The sequence below is a fragment of the Meriones unguiculatus genome, chromosome X (assembly GCF_030254825.1).
Source record: "Meriones unguiculatus strain TT.TT164.6M chromosome X, Bangor_MerUng_6.1, whole genome shotgun sequence".
NCBI lineage: Eukaryota > Metazoa > Chordata > Mammalia > Rodentia > Muridae > Meriones > Meriones unguiculatus.
In genome coordinates this window covers 63444459-63459908 of record NC_083369.1, presented here as the reverse complement: position 1 = coordinate 63459908, position 15450 = coordinate 63444459, and the positions used below count along the sequence as shown (strand labels likewise).

Below are 15450 nucleotides of genomic sequence, written 5' to 3'. Positions count from 1 at the left end.
TTATGTAACTCTGGACAGGTCTGAGGAAGTGGATGCAAAAGTGTTTAGCCAGGACCCTAAGGAAAACAACTGCCAGCCTCCCATCCTCCTTGGAGACCGTAGAGTACAATTATCGGAATACCTTTTAGGGCATTCCCAGTCTGCCCTCCTTACATTAATTCTTATTTAACTCCTCCTCCACCCCGGTGCTTTGCAACAGTCTCTGGCTCCCTACTGAATGGTGCAAGGTGAGAGCAGGGACTCTTTGATTTGTCTGTTTACTGCAGTGGCAGGGACCAGAGCTCATTGGATGCAGTTGCACTGCAGTGCCTCTCTGCAGAGCCTGGGCTGGGGTCAGGAGGAGACAGAAAGCAAAGGACCCCACCCTTTTGCTGGCCTTTAACTTTAACTAGAGAGAGGTTATACTCCACCAAGCAGCCAAAATGCTGCAGAAGCTTGAGGCTTCCTGCAGTGAGAAGCTCCTCAACTTTACTGTGCAGCTTAAAGTCACAGTTCCCTATCCCTGAGTAAATCCAAAGGGTGTAGCAAGCCCTGTCCCTTTCCCAAAACAAGGTCCCTCTGTTTTAGCTGAGTTTGCAAGACAATAATTACTGGATGTACTGGGTTATGTGCAGAGGAGGAAATGCCAAATAGGTGGTATTTTAGGAGATAACAATTTCATTCTCTTGGAAAATATTTATAAAGCAGACCAATAATGTGGGCTGCACTGTAGGCATACCCCAGATTTGTGTCCGCATCAGGGAAAACTAAGAGAGCTCTTACCCTAGTGAGACTTGAAAGTCATTAGTAATTTTGAGGGACTCTTCCTGGCCCAAAGCTGAGCTCTCAACCCTGGCCCGAATTCTGCATCTCTCCTGAACAAGCAAGTCTTTTAAGTGTTTCAGAGCAGAGGATGTGAAGAATTGGGCTTCAGGCACAATAATGCTGTGGAAAGGCTGCATGATGGTGGCATAAAGAGCAATGCAACAAATTAATAGGGAGACAGTGCTACAGAGAGGCCATGATGGCTAATGGATAACTTTGTTCCATGACAGGATCTAGTGAAGAATCATCTGATGTATGCTGTGAGAGAGGAGGTGGAGGTCCTAAAGGAGCAGATTCGTGAGCTGGTAGAGAAAAATTCCCAGCTGGAGCGCGAGAACACCCTCCTGAAGACCCTGGCAAGCCCGGAGCAGCTGGAAAAGTTCCAGTCCCAGCTGAGCCCTAAAGAGCCAGCAACTGAGGCCCCAGAAGCCCCAGAAGCCCCTGGTGATTCTGCAGTGTAAGTGGCTCTGTCCTCAGGGTGGGCAGAGCCACAACTTGTTCTACCTAGTTCTTTCCAGTTTGTTTTTGGCTCCCTAAGCGTCATCTCATATGGAGAACTTTACACCTAGCATAGCTGGTGCCAAGAGATGTCCCAAGGACATGGCCATCTGGGTCCATTCCAGTGACAGACCCCTGACAAAGAGCAGGTCTCTGGAGACTGAGTTGCATGAGACCTGGTGACCCCAAGCCAGTGAGCTTGTCATGCCACCGGGCCCCGGGGCCTTCCAGGGCCTGGGTAACTTAGTTACAGCTGGCAAAGGAGAAAGTAGTTTTGAGAGGTAATGCCAGTGTACTCCAGAAAGTATAAGGGGTCTGTTTTATCATTTCCATGGACATCTTCCACAGCTTCACCTTGACAACGACTGTTCCTATGAAGAAGCCACTTGTGTTTTAAGCAGAGGCAACCTCTCTCTCTTCTCCTCTGTCTTGCCTAGGCAGGGGCAGAGATGGGAGAGATCGAGCCAAGTCAGCCTTCTGTTGGTTTATATGGTATAATGCATGGCTTTGTGCACAGCCCAGTGTGGGATTACAGCTTTGGGATGACCACTTACAAAGTTCTGTTTTGGTTAGTATTGGCATAGTTTTTCTATATAGCCATAAATGCATATATCTATACCCATAGGGCTAGATCTGTATCTTAGTGTAGTGATGTATACATAAACACATACACCTACATGTTGAAGGGCCTAACCAGCTTTGTGAGTACTGACTGGTCCCTTATCTCTTAAAGCTAATATTTTGACTGTGCTCATTTTCCAAATTGATCCAGCTTGTCCTTTAGATTAAATAAGACTTGAGATATGAGGGAGGGAGAGGGGGACCAGCCTCACAATGCAGCCACAGATGCCTTGCTGCTGCAACCCTCCTCCATCTGTCCACTAGTGAAGTCCTCTTTTGAATGCCAAACCCACCATTCATTGGTGCTGACAATATAGAATGGGGTTGACAGAAGATCAGTTTAGACTTCACATTTTTGTTTGAGTTTTGGTTTGTTTTTTTCCTTTTTTGTTTTTGGGGTTTTTGTTTTGTTTTGTTTTTTAATTCTCGTGAGAAACTTTAGGGTTAATCAAAGGATGGAGTCCTGTAGTGGACAAGAGGAATAAATAGTTTTAATCCCTTGGGGGCCTGGGAAATGTACCCAGGAAGTTTGTGTAAGGGAGTTCTGTGACAGTGAATACTTTCCACTTTCTGACATCTTATCCTGCTGTATATCTCCAGGATTTGGATTTTGGTTTTTCAGATGTAGCTTGAAATTTCAATAAACTTGCTCTTTTTTCTAAAAATAAACTTGCTAGTCTATCCAATATTTGTTGAACTCCTGGTAAGGGCTACATCCTTGCTGCATCCATGATGGTGTGTCATCCACATAATCCCTACATGAAGAACATTCTTGTGCTCTTATACTTCACTGTCCACATAAAGAAGCTGAGACTCAGCAAGTTCAAGTAACTTGTCCAAAGTCACACAGCTCTTAGGAAAATTTGTAACCAATGTGCCATTCTTCCTACTGTGTCCTGCTCTTTTAAATGAAAGCTACAGAATGAATGACTATTAACACCCAACTTTAGCTTCAGGGTAGATTTAGAAAGATAACCCCAAGAAGGCTCCAAAGAAACAGTCAGGGTATTCTTTGAAGGCTCAGAGAGGAACCAAATTAACACAGATGGGTCTCTTCCTGCTCCTCAGTCACCACACTACATTTTAATAATCCACTTGCAGCCCTTTAGCTTGACAAACCAACAGTATTTTCATGAGAAAAAGGAGATAGTGTGAAGTGGCAAGGCTACATTATTTTAGTCTGCTTTTTCAACCCCACCAGAAGAAAGATCTCTTCAGTGCCTGCTTCTCTACTAGTCCTGAGACTTCCGTTACAGCTGTGTGGACAAAGTCTATCCCAGCTTCCCTCTGCACCTCTTAGGGGCTACTTACTACTACCTTCCCTGTCTGAATATCTCTGCACTTTGACAAGCTATTGATGAACATTTAGTCTCTCTTCTGACAGCCTCTGAGCCTTCTGAGCCTACCATATTCCCAAGGATGTCACCCCATATCAGTTATTTCATTCAATCTGGGCTTCCTGTAGAAAACACAGCTATCATTTGGACACATGCAATTGAGCAGAATTTTATTTTTCTTAAGTCATAAACCTCAAGATGACTTTTCCCAATTACTGCCCAAATTAAATCAAAATGACACACTTCACTCTCCGTCAAATTCACACATCCTGGCCTGTTCTTTTTCAATTGTTAAAACTTTGTTCTAACATTACATACCCCTGCTTGCTGACTTCCTGAGCCCCAATTTCCATACTTTATTTAATCTTGCCACTCAGGATGCCAGATTCATTGTGTACAGATGTCAATTTGGACAGAATACACAGAGGCTGGCATAGATATAAACGGAAGGCTAATGTTGTGTGAGCCCCCCAAGTAGTCATTCCTCATCTGACCTGGCTTTCTCATTCCTCATTCCCAAACCCTTTCACTTTAAAACAAGGGGAGGGAGTTTTGGACTATTCAGGACTTCACTGAGCTCTTTTCTAGCTGAAAAGTAACAAATAGAAGGTTTGATCTATAGTGCCATAAGAAGGGGATGGGGAGCAAGTGAGTTTAATGAGTGTGGTGGTACCTGTCTGTTATAATCTTAGCACTTGAGAGGTGGAGGCAAGAAGATAAGTTCAAGGACAGTCTGGGCTACAGGAGACCTTGTCTCAAAGAAGGAAGGGGGTTGAGAAGAGGAAGAGGTCTGAAGGGGAGGGGAAAAGGGAGGAGCAGAAAGTAGCCTGTCAAACCCTCTAGTCAACAAGCACTTTCTGTACAAGAAAAGGGAAAAAACTTGTCCCACAGTCACTTAGTGGTAAAGAGAACAACTTTGTTCCCTAGGTAACCCCGCCTAAACAGAGACAAACACTGCAACCTCTGAGGCTATGGCAGTTACTAGACCAGATAAGAGGAACTTTAGAGGTTTGTTATTCACACACAGGAGCAACTCTTTGTTATTGTTGCTCCACAAAAAAAAAAAAAAAAAAACCAAAAAAAAAAAAAAAACAGCTAGTGTAGAAAAACATACTGCTTGTGGAATTTCATGGTTTTTGAAGTTCTGGGCTCGACTGGTCCAATCAGAATGAAAACAAGCTTAAAAAAATGACATCTGCAGCAATAATCCTGTTCTGGGCATGCCACTTTGCCGGGTGACCTATGATCTACTGTCTCATCGATTCTCTTGGCAATCCTACTGGCATGGTCAAAAAGATCACAAAGGCACTGCTCTGTAACCTTACTAAAAGAAAAACTCTGTCTTTCCTGCCCTTAAAAAAAGGCAATTACAGTCTAGTTTCACCAAACATGCAAGAAAACTGAGAGCCAGAGAGCTCTGTGGAGCTCCCAAAGTTCCCACAGGCCTCAGGAGACAGCAGTTTGCCCCCGGAAATGTCAAAAATACTTTCAGAATCCCTCAATTCTATGGTAGTTGAACTTTGAATCTTTACTGAGAAGAAGAAGGAAAAGGAGAGGATGAGAGAGAAAGAAGAGAACAATATTATTGAATTCAAAATGGCTTTTAAAGGGATTGCTTGTATTTGTCACAAAAGCAGAGACATCTATTTGAATACCAAAACAGTAATGCATATGCTAACATTGCTAGGTTTAGTTACACACACACATACACACACACACACACACACACACACACACACTGGGAGTAGGACTAGATGATTTACAGAAAAGGGCTGTTTTAGATACAAAGAGCAAGGGTCCCAGGTTCAGGACAAGCAAAGAGGAAGATGCTCATGGGAGGGAGGCATCCCGGAGAACCAGTAGGAACTGAGTGGACAAGGGTCACTTGCACATGGGCTATAGAAAGAAAAACAGGAGAAATCTCTCAGGAAAGAAAGTGCAGGGGCCCACTGGCTTGTGTGGTTTTGAACATCATCTTACTTATTCAGGAAACCCTTGCTTGCACATTTTACCTCTTCTAGCAGGCTAAAAATCAATGGGCCAATTATAGCTTGAGAGACACCCCAATCCCTAGAAGGAGTGGTGTGCAGTTAAACCCACTCAGGTGTGGACATTGAACTTCTATGTCACATAACATTATAATTCATCTTATATCTATTGACTTTTTAAATCTTCTCCTCAAACCTATGAGGTAATGTCTTATTAAGATCCTTCTTTAGAGACAGTGTAGCCCAGTGGTTGAGAGAACACCCAGTACAAATAAGGAGGGCCCCAGGTTTAATCTCCAACTGCAAACCCACCAATAATAAACATTCTCATCTTACCAATGGGAAAATAAGAACACTAAATAAAATACAGAGAAGATAGGCCCCTTGGCCAAAGTCATACAGCAGTGCTAATGCAAAGCCTAGAAGTGGAGGAGGTGAGATAGATGGCTGAAGATATGTGATAAACAACCTCAATCATTGTAATATCTCCTGTGTAGTGTGATGCTTCCCTTTCCAATGGATAATGGATACAACATGAAAAGGTGAAAAGGAAAGGAGACCAGTCCAAAATAGCAGAAGCTACCATAAAAAACAAACAAGCAAACAAACAAACAAACAAACAAACAAAAACAGTGAGTTGGGTGGCACAGATAGTATGCAGACCACTGCTGCTTGACAAAGTTCTAGCATATTGACATCTCAGATCACATTCCCTTGCCGACTCCACACCTCGTCTTTGGGACCTGAATCCCTGCTGGAACTGGACTCTTCCAGCAGTTGGGGAAGGATGGGAGTGAACAGAAGGAGAAGAGAGAAGGGTGGGAAGCTGGTTTGGAAGGCATCTAAGAGGTCTCAGGAAAGCTTCTGAGTAGGAAAGTGATGTGAGACAAGAATTATAGATGATGGGTTCTGGCAGCTAGGGAGGCCGGACCAAGGAAGGACTAATAGTGGGCAAGCTGCTGTTGTAATACAGGTGTGAGAAGATAAGGGCCAGCCCAGGGAAGGGTAAGAACAGTGATCACAGAAAGAAAAGGACAAAGTCAACAACACAAGATAGCTATTTCTCAAGTGTGGTCTGTAATCCACCCCCATTGGGTTTCCCCAGTTCAAAATGTGGATTTCATCTCCACACAGGCACACTACAGAACCTGCATCTTTCACAAGTCCATGTTGCTGGTGGTGGGAAACTTTGAGGATCTTCTACCAGGTGAAAAGTTAGCATGACCTAGTAGCAAAATGAGTCAGGTAGGGAGGAGATATTTTTGTGTGGATTAAATACACAAATTTATTTACCAGTTCAACTTTTGTTTTTAAATATATAACTCAAGATGACCAAGCAATCATGATTCCTCTGCTTCCAGTTTCTGAATGCTAAGATCACAGATATGCAGCAACATACCCAGTTTTAACCAAATAAAAATTAGTGGAGCACAGTGGTGAACACCTATAATCCCAGCACTCAGAGAGGCAGAGGCAGATGGATCTCTGTGAATTCGAAGCCAGCCTGGTCTACAGAGTGAATCCAAGGCTACACAGAGAAACCCTGTCTCACAAAAGCAAAACAAAGAGTTATTTATTCATTTTATGCATATGGGTATTTTGCATGTACCACATGTATGCCTTGTGCCCAAGGAGACAAAAAGAGGGTGTTGGATTCTGTGGAACTAGGGTTACAGACAGTTTTGAACTGCAATATGAATTCTGTAAGTTGGATCTGTATCCTCTGAAGGAACAGCCAGTATCCTTGCTTCTATGCCACCTCCCCAGTCCCTTAACCACTTTTTTTTTTAGGTGAGGATCTTCCTAATAGTCCTTCATTCAAATCACTCTCTTGCCTCTGATTCTAAAGAAGCTGAGACTATAGATCTGAGCAACCTGTCCTTGCTTCATTTTAACCCATTTGGAGAGTAGTGACCACTAGTGTTAAGAATGTTCAGATTGGTATCACTAACCCATCTCCAGAATGTGGTCAATATCCAAAATTAGCACTGTGTCCCTAGGGAAACACTCCCTCCACCTTACTCCCACACCTACTATGAAAGTGCTGTGTCTAGTAGATTGAAAGGGCTTTTCAGAAAGAAGATGAATTCCAATTTGCATTTCCGGCTGAGCTAAGCATATTTGCATATGGGAAGATCTTGTGATCAACTGTGTGGACAGAGAACTGTGAAGTCCAGGGCTGGAGCACATGATGTGCCATGAAATGCTGAAGTCATGCGACTAGACAGACATACGCCAACACCTTAGGGAGATATGTTTGCAGAGGATGACGAACAGAAAGCAGAAAGCCCAGGAGGGAACCAGGCTAGATGTGATACAAGAGCTGGGGAAAAACACTCAAGTTTGTTGACCACCTTTCATTTTTATCACTTTTATCATTTTACTATTCTCTCTTATTTCTTCTTCAAGGGCCTTATTATAAGCCCTGTCATCTCATAAAACTAAACACACCACTAAAGGTCACTTTGAGGAAGACTGAAGCACCAGAGGCGTTCCAAGAAGAAGCAGCCAAGGTTCTGAGCTGCAGTCTTTCCTTGTCTTTCCACAGCTGACTATATGACTGTGGCTTTGCATTGGCTTCTCTAGACCTCAGTTTCACAAGCTGCAAAACAAACAGACCTGGCTTCCAGGTTCTTCCAATGTCCCTCACTCTCAGTCTCTACCTGCTACAGAGCATGGCTGGTTACCCTGCCCTGTACCCAGAACTTTTCCTATATAATCCAGACATTTTTGTCCCCCTCTGGGTTTCTCTCTCTTTTTACACCTGCACTTTCTCTCTCTCCTCCTAGCTTTTCTGTTTCTCTCAGCATGGTGACTTCCCTGCTCCCAACTTCCTTTGGACTGGTGAACCTGCTGAAAGCTGCCCCCCAATAAACCTGAATTTATAAACTCTAATCTGGCTTGAATTGACTCATTTTGTTGAGCAGAAGAATGCTTTTCACTTTCTAAACCCATTGCCCAGTAAGCCCAAAGACAGAGGAGTCATCTGCCTGTAAAATTTTCACCTCTTTGCTCTGGAGACCTCAGTTTCCATTCAAGCCTCTACTTTCTATTCATCATATCGAGTTAGAGTTAGAAAGTTGCTCATTTGAGATCTCATTAGAGCTGTATGCAACCCTTCTGCTATATCACTATTTCTTTTTTTTTTTTTTTTTTTTTTTTTACTTTGCGCAGGGTAGCCGAGGAAATTCTGATCCTCCTGTGTTTACCTCCAGACAGCCGGAATTACAGGTGTGATTCATGCATGCCTGGTTTGTGTCGTGCTGGGGATCAAACTAAAAATTTCATGCATACTAGGGCCACTTCCCCTAGCTCCTCACTGTATTTTTTGATAGCATGAACCGACTGGGTTCCAGACTACAGGGAACAGTGAAGACTATTTTGGGGAGAGTTCAGGATAAATATATTTTCATGACCTACACATTGCCAAGCAGGATGTTGTGCACCTGTCATCCTAGGACTCCGGGGGTTAAGAGGGGAGGACAGTCTGCACAAAGCAAGCATAGGCTACACAGTAGGCTCTAAACTAGCCACCCTATGTTAAATGGCTCATCCTCTGCCTCCTGAATGGATTAAAGGCATGCACCGCCATATCCAGCTATTCTCAGGGTCTTAAGTACCATTACCTTGTCAGTGGCTCCAAAATCTCTATGTCTAGTTTCAATAATTCCCCTGAACTTTTGGAAACAGATTTTCAGAGTTTTCCTTCTCAGTTTCTTTCAGGTGTTTCATAAGGACAATGATATTTATAAGACCCAAATGGAAGCCTTTCCTCTCAACCGTCAAGATTATAGATCCCCAACTTCACAGCTGTTCAAGTCTCCATCCTAGTTCCACGACTCATATATATGTACATATGGAGAGAGAGAAGAGAGAGGAGAGAGAGACACCTTCTTTCTAGCATATTAGCCTAAGCTACCCTCACACTCTGGGGCTCCCTGCTTCCATGCTGGACCCTGTCCATCCACAGAGCAGCTACAGCAACCTTCTTAATGCCCAATCAAATCATGGCATTCCCTTGCCTTAAGCTTATCAACGGCTTATCATCACACTTAGGCTAATGTCCAGAATCTTTCCCAGGGCACACACGCGCTGCATGATCTAGCCTCCACTGACCTCTCTAGACTTAACATGTGCCACTTTTCGGATCTGGCCAAACTCCAGCCTCACTGAGCTTTCTCCTTCCCCAGCTACTCCATACACACTTTGGATATGTACTTCTCTGCGCAGATATCCAGCAGCCTGGCAGCCTACTCTGCTTATCCCAAGGTACTCGGTCTTATCTCTTGGCTCTCCCTCTCTCTCTGATCTTTGCTCACTACTCTCTCAAAAGAAATGTCTCTATTGTCATTTCTTTCATGGCACTTATCACAATCGCATGATTTATTATTTTGTTTGTGCCTCATGACTCTGGAAGCTTCCCTAGGTCAGGGCACCTCTTCTACAGAGCTTAACATAGTATGTGACACATGCCAATGGGTAAAGACATTTCTGGGTGTTTTAAATACTGTTGCCAGTGATGGAAGGATGGGCAAGAACCTTTTTGATGGGGGCAGGGTAGTGGATATGTCTCCAAGCCTTTCAAATAGCACAAGTAAACTGGTCTATTGATCACATCAGTTATGAAAACAACAAACTGCTTGTTCTTAACTTTTAATTGAGCTGGTTCCATGCTTCTGTCAGGCAGCAGGTTCAGCACCAGAAATATGCTGTCCTAAACCTAAGAGATACTGAGCAGACTTCTTTTTCTTCTTTAATTTGTTTCTTTATTTCTTCTCTCTCCCATTGATCTTTGAGCAGGAAGTTGTTCAGTTTCCATGAGGGTGTAGGCTTTTTGTTGTTTCCGTTGTTGCTAAGGTCTAGCTTTAATCAATGATTATCTGATAAAGAACAATGGGTTAATTCAATTTTCATGTATCGGTTGAGGTTTACTTTGGTGCCCGACTATATGGTCAGTTTTGGAGAAGGTTCCACGAGGTGCTGAGAAAAAAAAAAAAAGTATATTCTTCTGTGTTTGAGTGAAAAGTTCTGTAGACACATATTAGGTCCATTTGATTCATGACCTCTCTTAGCTTTGTTGTTTCTTGGAGCAGACTTCTTAAGGGGTTACTGCAAAGGAGGCTGTAGGTGTCCCCTGCTGTTATCCTTTCCCCCATGCTTTCCCCATCTCGATATTTTAACCTCCAAAAGTTCTGCTGTCTGCAGGTGTTGGCCGAACCACATCTCTCTTGAAGAAAGGGTCATAGTTACTAGGGTTGGCTCTGCCTGTTCTGACAAAAACAGCAGCCACAATTGTTTTTAAAAGATAGTTTGCTTATCTCTCTCATAATAGAAGCCTGAAGGTTGACAGCCTAGAGGAGTGGGTACAGCATCTCTATAAAGTCACCAGTGACTCAAAACCCTCCCAAGTTGCTACCCACCAGTTAGCTAGTTTGCTTTATTATCCAAGATGACTGGCTGTTAATGCTCTGGCAAATCTGCCCACAGCAAAGGCAGCAGAAAGGGCAAGGAAAACCACACCTCGCTTATGAGAACTTTTCCTAGAAATACTATACAACACCTTTGCTTACATCTCATCAGCCAGAATGCTATCTATTCAACTCTCTTTATAAGAGAAGCTTTAATCGCTGCTGAACGAATTAGCATTCCAGAGAACACAGACACTAAAGAGGCAGCAAGCCTTTCTGCCTTCAGATATTTAGCTACTCTGAGACATAATGACAGAAAAGAGAAGGAAGGGGACAAGAACATAGAAAAGAGCTTCCCAGGAAGGTCTGGAACCACTAACCACCACAGTGCCCACCTTAGTGGGCCACAGTTGGCTGCGAGGTTTGGCTGTATATTTAGGCAACGGGGTAAGCAGAGACTAGACTCCTGAGATGACTCCTGCCTCTCCTGCTATGGAAAAAGTATCCAGGAATGACTACTATAAGGGGGGCTTAGAAGATGATCAGAGAAATAGGTAGGCCAAACTATCCTATTAAATGTCTTTCCTCAGACAGAGGATAGCCATCTTTAAAATAGTCAGCTCTTAGCCTAAAGCTGGGGAACATTGTTTAAAGTGGCAACTCCAGCCCGACACGGTGGCACATGCCTGTACTCACTCAGGGAAGCAGAGGTGGATCTTTGTGAGTTTGAGGCCAATCTGGTCTACAAAGTGAGTCCAGGACAACCAGGGCTACACAAACAAACCCTGTCTCAAAACAAAACAAGGCCAACGTGGTCTACAGAGCAAGTTCCAGTACAACCAGAGCTACCCAGAGAAACCCTATCTCAAAAAAAAAAAAAAAAAAAAAAAAAGGATAGGTAAGGATGGAACTGAGCATCCAGGGAAATAATAGACAATCAAAAGACAGAATTAATAGATTCTATGTCCAATAACAGTCAGATGATTGTCAAAAAAAAAGGTTGTTCATGTTAAGGCTGGGAGAGGCCTGAAGGGGGTACTTCTTCCTACCCCTCATACTTTTTCATCCCTCAGTCTTCTCCCCTGTATACATTGGTTGTACAGAGATGTTCAGTTCTAGGAAATGTTTCTGGGGATGTAGCCAGTGTATGTTTGTGCATTGATTTTTGAGATGGGATCTTGCTATGGAGCCCAGACTACCTTTGAACTTGTAATTCTCTTACCTCGTTTTCTCAAGTGTTGGGATAACAGACAAAGGCCACTACACCAGATACATGCCCAAAGTAACGTAGCTTTCTTTCCGATCTTAAGAGTTTTCTCTGTTTGTGAATGAAATAATTATGCAATAGCACCCAGTTCCCCAAACCTAGGAGTAAAGATTCGTTTCAAGAGTCTTCATCCTTGCTGAAGAGCAGTCACTACCATATAGAGGAGGACACAGAAAGCGGAGTGTTTCGAAGACCTGATTGTGCCTTATGATTTTTTTGTGTCACTCTCTCCAGAAACCTCAACATGATCACAGAAGCTTCATGCCTGAAAAAAAGGTAGGGATATGTTTCTTTCACCTTTAGGAAAAGGCTGAGAGTGATGGTGCACAACTGTCAACCCAGTCCTTGGAAAGTGGAGGCAAGAGAATCACTGTGAGTTCCACAGTAGCCAGAGCAAGGCTACATGGTGAATTTGAGGCCTGCTTGGGCTACCTAATGAGATCTTTTCCCAAAAAGGGAAGGGAAGGAGGGAGAGAAGGGAGAAGTAGGTAAAAAGACATGGGTCAGGCATAGTGATAAAAGCCTATAATATCAGTACTCTAGAAGGTGAATCAGGTGGATAGTGGGTTGCAGGCCAACAGAGATGGCAGGGTGTGTGTGTGTGTGTGTGTGTGTGTGTGTGTGTGTGTGCAGGTGAGGGGCTCTTCAGCACTTTGCCTCAAGGTCTCCCAACAGACCTCTTCTGCCTCTAATTTCCCCTGCAGGGCCTAGAGCTTAGACATGTCTAAGCTTCCCCATATAGCCAAGGAAATGGGATACGAGGGCAATGTTACAAAGGCCTGGGGAAACTAGGATTGCAAGAAGGCATTTGCCGTGCCTCTGGGCAGGGCCCTTTCTGGTGCCAGACCTAGCTATGGAAGTTTGTCACCTGACCCAGTCTTTCCAGTGAGCAAGAATTACTCAGGCAGAATCCAACTCCCGCCCCTCCCTTGAATGCTGAACATTCTGTTTTTTGCCCTTAGGAAGAAACTGGTAAATAACTACATTCTCTTCTCCCAGTTGCACCCTCTCCCCCGCCTTCTTTACAAAATCAAGGAACTGGGTCACGTTACATAAGTCTGTGTGGTTTTGACGGCTGAACATTAAGCTTCACATTTTTGTCCCCCACACATGTTGGAGCACAGCCCCTATTCTCCTGAATGACATGAAGGGAAGCTGCTGAGTTCCAATGTTTGGTGCATTGTTTCTTCATGCACTCCAGGCCAGTTTAACCCATGTGACCTATTTGCACTCCTCACCTAGAAGGGGATTAAGCCCTTAGGAATAGTCACAACTCGCCTGGACAGGCACCCCTCTGTGGGATGGGCAGGGGAAACTTACCAGAATCTGCCATCAAAGCATCAAGGGAGAAGCCCTCCTTCTGTAGAGTCAGCTGTTCGGTCATGCGTTTGTTCAGTGAACACGTGCTTAGAGAGAACCTCTTGCATGCATGGCACACAGACAGATAAGACTCTTGAAGTTTTGTGGCTTGATCCTAATGGAGTGAGGAAGGCAGAAAGAGAGAGAAAGAGAGAGAGAAACAGCATCAAGCATTAAGGAAACCAAGGCTGGGAGGGAGGAAGAGGCCTAGCCCAGGTTTTGTGATGTCCACTGTCTTTGTGTGTGTGTGTGTGTGTGTGTGTGTGTGAGAGAGAGAGAGAGAGAGAGAGACTGAATATATACTGTTCATTGAACATTTAGCACCAGTCCCTGAAGACAGAAAGTAACACAGTCAACAACCCAGGTGTGGTGGTTTACAGCTGTAATTACAACACAAGCAGAAAGGCTGGAGTTTCAGGCTAGCCAGAGCTACATAGTGAGTTTTGTTTTGTTTTGTTTAAAGATAAATATTTCTGTTCTTGCAAAACTATAATATAATCAGGGAAGCAAATTGAATAAACATACACATAGATACATTCTCACACACAAGCACACAAACACTCTCACACACATACATATGCACACACACATTCACACACATAGAGGACTTCTTGTCTGGTATAGGAAGTTAGATGGCTCAATGCATAAGTTTGGGTCCACAGAACTCACAAAAAAGTAGGACATGGCCATATGATCTCCTGTAAGCAGAGCTCTGTAGGATGCAAGCCAGGAAAATCAGTGGTGCTTGCTGGCCAGTCAATCTACTGAAAACAAACAAACAAAACAAAACAAAACAAAACAAAACAAAGCAAAACAGCAAGCTCCAGGTTCAATGAGACCCCATCTCCAAGGAATAAGTCAGAGGGTGATAGAGCAAGACATCTCAGTTTCTCTTGTGGTTTCTATGGGTACATGCATGTGTGTGGACACTATGTACCCAATGTAGACACACAACGTCTCCAGATAGTACTAACAAATGAAAGGCTGTGTAAACTGAAAACTTTAACAACCCCCACCTCCTTCTTCTGTTGCATTTGAGACAGGGTCCTGCACAGCCCAGGCTGGACTCGAACTCTGTTTTGTAGTTGAGGATAACCTTGAACTCAGGATTGTATTGCAGACATGTGTCACCGGCTTAGTTAGTCAACAAAACTTTTAAAATCCATGGTGCAAACTACCTCCAAACCTATAAAGAATGACAACTTTTCAGAACAACAACAACAACAACAAAAAACCTTTGCAGAGGCCAGTACCAGGTCAGAAAACCCCAGACTGTGATTGACAAATTGCTGGAGGCTGTGGACAAGCTTGAGAGTTCCAAATTCTCTGTGGAAACCTCCCCCGGTAGCAGAAGGCATTTGTTTTACCTCCAGGAGCTCCACCAGCTCACAACCAACATCAGAAACACTCCACCCTGGCTTCTGGAAGGGTGGGGGAGGAGCAAAGAAAACATTCTGAAATATGCCAGAGCATTCTGTTCTTTTAAAGGCCCCAGGAAAAACAATTTTACTAGAACTTAGCCTGCTGACATGACAGCAGAGCCTAACCAACCTTGGGAATGACATACTCAACTCCAGCCCTCTGGAGCCTCCCACATCGATGGTATGTGTGTGTGAGAGAGAGACAGAGAGGCAGAGAGAATATAGATGTGTGTGTTTGTATGTATGAGTGTATATGTTTGTATGTGTGAGAGTGTGTGTGTTTGTGTGTAGGATGTGTATGTGTTTGTGTGTATGAGTATGTGTAGGATGAGTGAGTGACTCTGTGTGTATGCGTGTGTTTATGTGTGTATGTAGGAGCTGGGTGGGTGGGTGGATGGGTGGAATGGGGGTCAGAGAAGTAGCTGGCTCCAACCTCCTCCGGCCATTCTGCCTTGCCAAAGGGCACAGGGATTGAAAGACACTGGGAAAGTCACAATCAGTCTCTATGGTGGGTAAGTTGTAGATCCCAGTCCCATCTGATCCATCTACAGCACAACTCTTGCACCTAAGATTAAGGGTCACGACAAAAGAGAGGGTGAGATTCTGTCTTCTATGGATGTCAGAAGCTACACCCATAAAGTCTCACCAACATGACTGCACAAACATGAGATGAACAAGGACAATAACAATAGACATGCTAAAATGGATGGGGAAAGCCCATGAAGCCTCAACTCTACACATTGAACT

The 15450-nt window shown here is 43.8% G+C and overlaps 1 protein-coding gene across 6 annotated transcripts in view; it reads left to right on the top strand.

The window, feature by feature from the left end:
* Nucleotides 1-2592, top strand: part of Tsc22d3 (TSC22 domain family member 3) — a 63952-nt gene extending 61360 nt beyond the window's left edge. For all 6 annotated transcript variants that reach the window (XM_060375532.1, XM_060375531.1, XM_060375529.1 and 3 more), the window contains one exon: nt 1035-2592. In XM_060375532.1, the coding sequence (XP_060231515.1) occupies nt 1035-1265 (231 nt within the window). In that variant the 3' untranslated portion in view covers nt 1266-2592. The remainder of the gene's footprint in view (nt 1-1034) is intronic.
* The last annotated feature ends 12858 nt before the right edge of the window (nt 2593-15450 follow it).